Source organism: Nanorana parkeri, unplaced genomic scaffold, assembly GCF_000935625.1.
Source record: "Nanorana parkeri isolate BGI_ZX_2015 unplaced genomic scaffold, ASM93562v1 scaffold392, whole genome shotgun sequence".
NCBI classification, from domain to species: domain Eukaryota; kingdom Metazoa; phylum Chordata; class Amphibia; order Anura; family Dicroglossidae; genus Nanorana; species Nanorana parkeri.
Window position 1 is genome coordinate 63,555 of NW_017306660.1, and position 3,013 is coordinate 66,567.

The window sequence follows — 3,013 nt, forward strand, 5'->3', positions numbered from 1 at the left end:
TGGGGGGGGGGGGACTGGGGTAAAAAAAAAAAAAGCTGCTGGGTTGTTTTTACCCTAATGCAGAGAATGCATTAAGGTAAAAAATGCCCAGACCTTAATACTATAAATCTTGCACAGTTGTACCGGCTCTTCTCCTGTATGGAAATTGCTTACAGATGTCACTGCACACTGGGAGCTCCTCACAATGTGCATTAGAAGCTGCAGCAAGTCAGATAGAGCTCCGCCCCATTTCCTGGCTGAATGCCATCAAGCACCATCGAACCCTTTCCTATATATTTCCTACTCCTATTTTTAGAGTGCTGTTTGACTTTTATCTGGAATGGTAATGTGTAGTTGGACAGGAAGGTGGTCTGCTTAATATGTCATTCTGCATTGGTTTATAATCCATTCTGTCTCTCTCTTCCTTTTTATAGATATGATGGTGTCACAGTACTTGTCATGTTTCCTCATAGTACGCTTCTCCAAGACTGAAACCGGTGAGTGCCCTCCTCCTTCTTATACAGTTATTTGGTGCTGTATTACATAGTACATAGTATACATCGTACAGTATTTGAGGTTGAAAGAAGACTCGGGTCCATCAAGTTCAACGTGTGTGTGGGCGTGCATGTTTGTGTCTCTTGTGCGTGCATGTGTATCCCTGTGTGGTCTAGTATTGAAGTGTACCTGTACCCCTGTATGGTTACGGTCTCTTATGATGGAATCTAATTGATTTTTAAACTTAATTTCTACCTGTCTGTATTCCTTTGCCTGCTTTTTGCCTATCCCATTGCTAGGTAAGTACTGCAGAGTGTTGTTCATATTTAAAGCCAATTTTGTGTCTAGGGGGATTCTTTAAAAGCAGTTTTACTTGCCTGATTCCTGCTGGCTCCTAAACTCGCACCCGTAGCCTATTAAACTTGTAGCCCCCCCCTCCCCATTCTCCGGTGGTTGGAGGTGTGCTGATGTCATGATGTCTAATTCAGGGTCCATAGACCTATACACATGAGCACACCAAGGTACATTCCACAGCCGGAGCTTTCCCTGCAATTCACGGCTGCTTTCTGGCAGCATCCCCGAGCAGACTCTCAGCTTTGATATCCAGCTCCTTGAATGACACCCAGCGCCATCCAACTTACATCTTGTGACCTTAGGCCAGTGGTGGCGAACCTTGGCACTCCAGCTGTTTTGGAACTACAAGTCCCATGAGGCATTGCAAGGCTCTGACAGCCACAGGCATAACTCCCAGAGCCAAATGCATGTGGGGATGTGTAGTTTTGGCACAGCTGGAGTGCCAAGGTTCGCCACCACTGTCATGGGCACACTTCCTGGTGCTGCATCAGCACACCAGCCCGGGCTTACGGGAGTATGCTGTAGAGGGAAGCGCCGTATTATGTGCAGCATTCAGGAGCCATTGCCAGAGTAAGGAATAGAAGGAAGAACATGTGATGTGATATATGACAGGAATGATGAAAACGCCTAGAAGAAAAGGTATGGGTACTTCAAGGGGTACAGGGACCTTTTTAGGGGTAGGGTTCAGATTTTTTAAAAATAGCACATGGGGTTACTTGCAGTACCGGGACCCTGGTTTAAATTCCTGCCCGGAATACTAGCTGCATGTCCTCCATGTTCGTGTAGGTTTTCCTCAACTGTTTCCTTCCACAGCCCAGAAACATACAGGTGAAACTCGAAAAATTAGAATATCGTGCAAAAGTTCATTTATTTCACCAATGCAACTTAGCCGTCTACCAGGAGATTTTGGAGCACTTCATGCTTCTGCAGACGAGCTCTATGGGGATGCTGACTTCATTTTCCAGCAGGACTTGGCACCTGCCCACACTGCCAAAAAATTTCTGAGATTGTGGATCTGGGTTTTCATGAGCTGTAAGCCATAATCATCACAATTATGACAAATCACGGCTTGAACTATCTTGCTTTGCATGTAATGAGTCTCATATATTAGTTTCACCTTTAAGTTGCATTAGTGAAATAAATGAACTTTGCACGATATTCTAATTATTCGAGTTTCACCTGTAGGTCCCAACAAGGGAAATCAGAGATGGTATTTGAGGCCCCAATAACAGAACTGGTGGTTGACCACTTATTTAGATGAATGAAATATTAAAGTGTATGTCGGGGCAAGATAAGAAAAGTATTCAGTACATCTGTGCCGTACATGGACATTTTCCAATGTTTTGTCTGTTGACCCTACCAGAAATCCAGTGAGCTCCTCCGTTCCTGTTGTGAGCTGACAACACTGCGTTTGTTGCACTGAAATCCCAAGAAGTGTTGTCAACCTTTCCCAATTCTACATGGACTACAGAGAATCTGCCACTTATGTTGCTATGGTGATGAGTAGAGGTGGGGGGAGGTGGGGCTGACAATACTGCTTGGGACTTGAGTACAGCAGCGTTGTCGGCTGTCACTGATCAGATTGAATTGATTTATTTTTTTATTACATCTCCTTTTGTAGCTAAAAATGATGAGAACTGTGGTTCCTTTATAACATACTTTGCACTTCTTACATTCCATATAATGGCTTCTGCAGTATAAACAGGTTTCCTTTTTGGAGGTTGGGTGAATGTAATTGTTTCTCTCTGTTTTGTTTGCAGAAATCTGTGCGGGTCCTGAGCTGCAATGATTTAAGTCACTGGATGTGGGAGAAACCCTCAACATGGCAGGCCTACAGCTCCTGACCCCAGCCTCCTCACCCATGGGCCCCTTCTTTGGGCTGCCCTGGCAGCAGGAGGCAATTCACGATAATATATACACCCCCAGGAAGTATCAGGTACAGTACACGTCCTACCATTCATACAGATACCCGTCTGTGCATACCACACGCTTTCCCCAATTTTGCTGAGCTCCAGGCAAGGACATAACCAGAGCGTGAACAGTTTTACCTTCCAGAGGTTTTGGAAGTCTGTTCAGCGGTGTAATTATTACTTTAACACTGCCACACCAGTGAAGCTGGGGAACGTGGGGGTTACAAAGTGGGTGCAGTGTTGGTGGTGGAGGAGTGAGTGCACGGGGTGGCATG

At 45.2% G+C, this 3,013-nt stretch overlaps 1 protein-coding gene across 1 annotated transcript in view; it reads left to right on the forward strand.

Moving 5' to 3' along the window:
- The first annotated feature begins 446 nt into the window (after positions 1 to 446).
- DICER1 (dicer 1, ribonuclease III) overlaps positions 447 to 3,013 on the forward strand; it is a 47,966-nt gene continuing 45,399 nt past the window's right edge. Inside the window, exons 1-2 of the mRNA XM_018559401.1 lie at positions 447 to 476; positions 2,589 to 2,764. Of these exons, the coding sequence (XP_018414903.1) occupies positions 2,651 to 2,764 (114 nt within the window). The 5' untranslated portion in view covers positions 447 to 476; positions 2,589 to 2,650. The remainder of the gene's footprint in view (positions 477 to 2,588; positions 2,765 to 3,013) is intronic.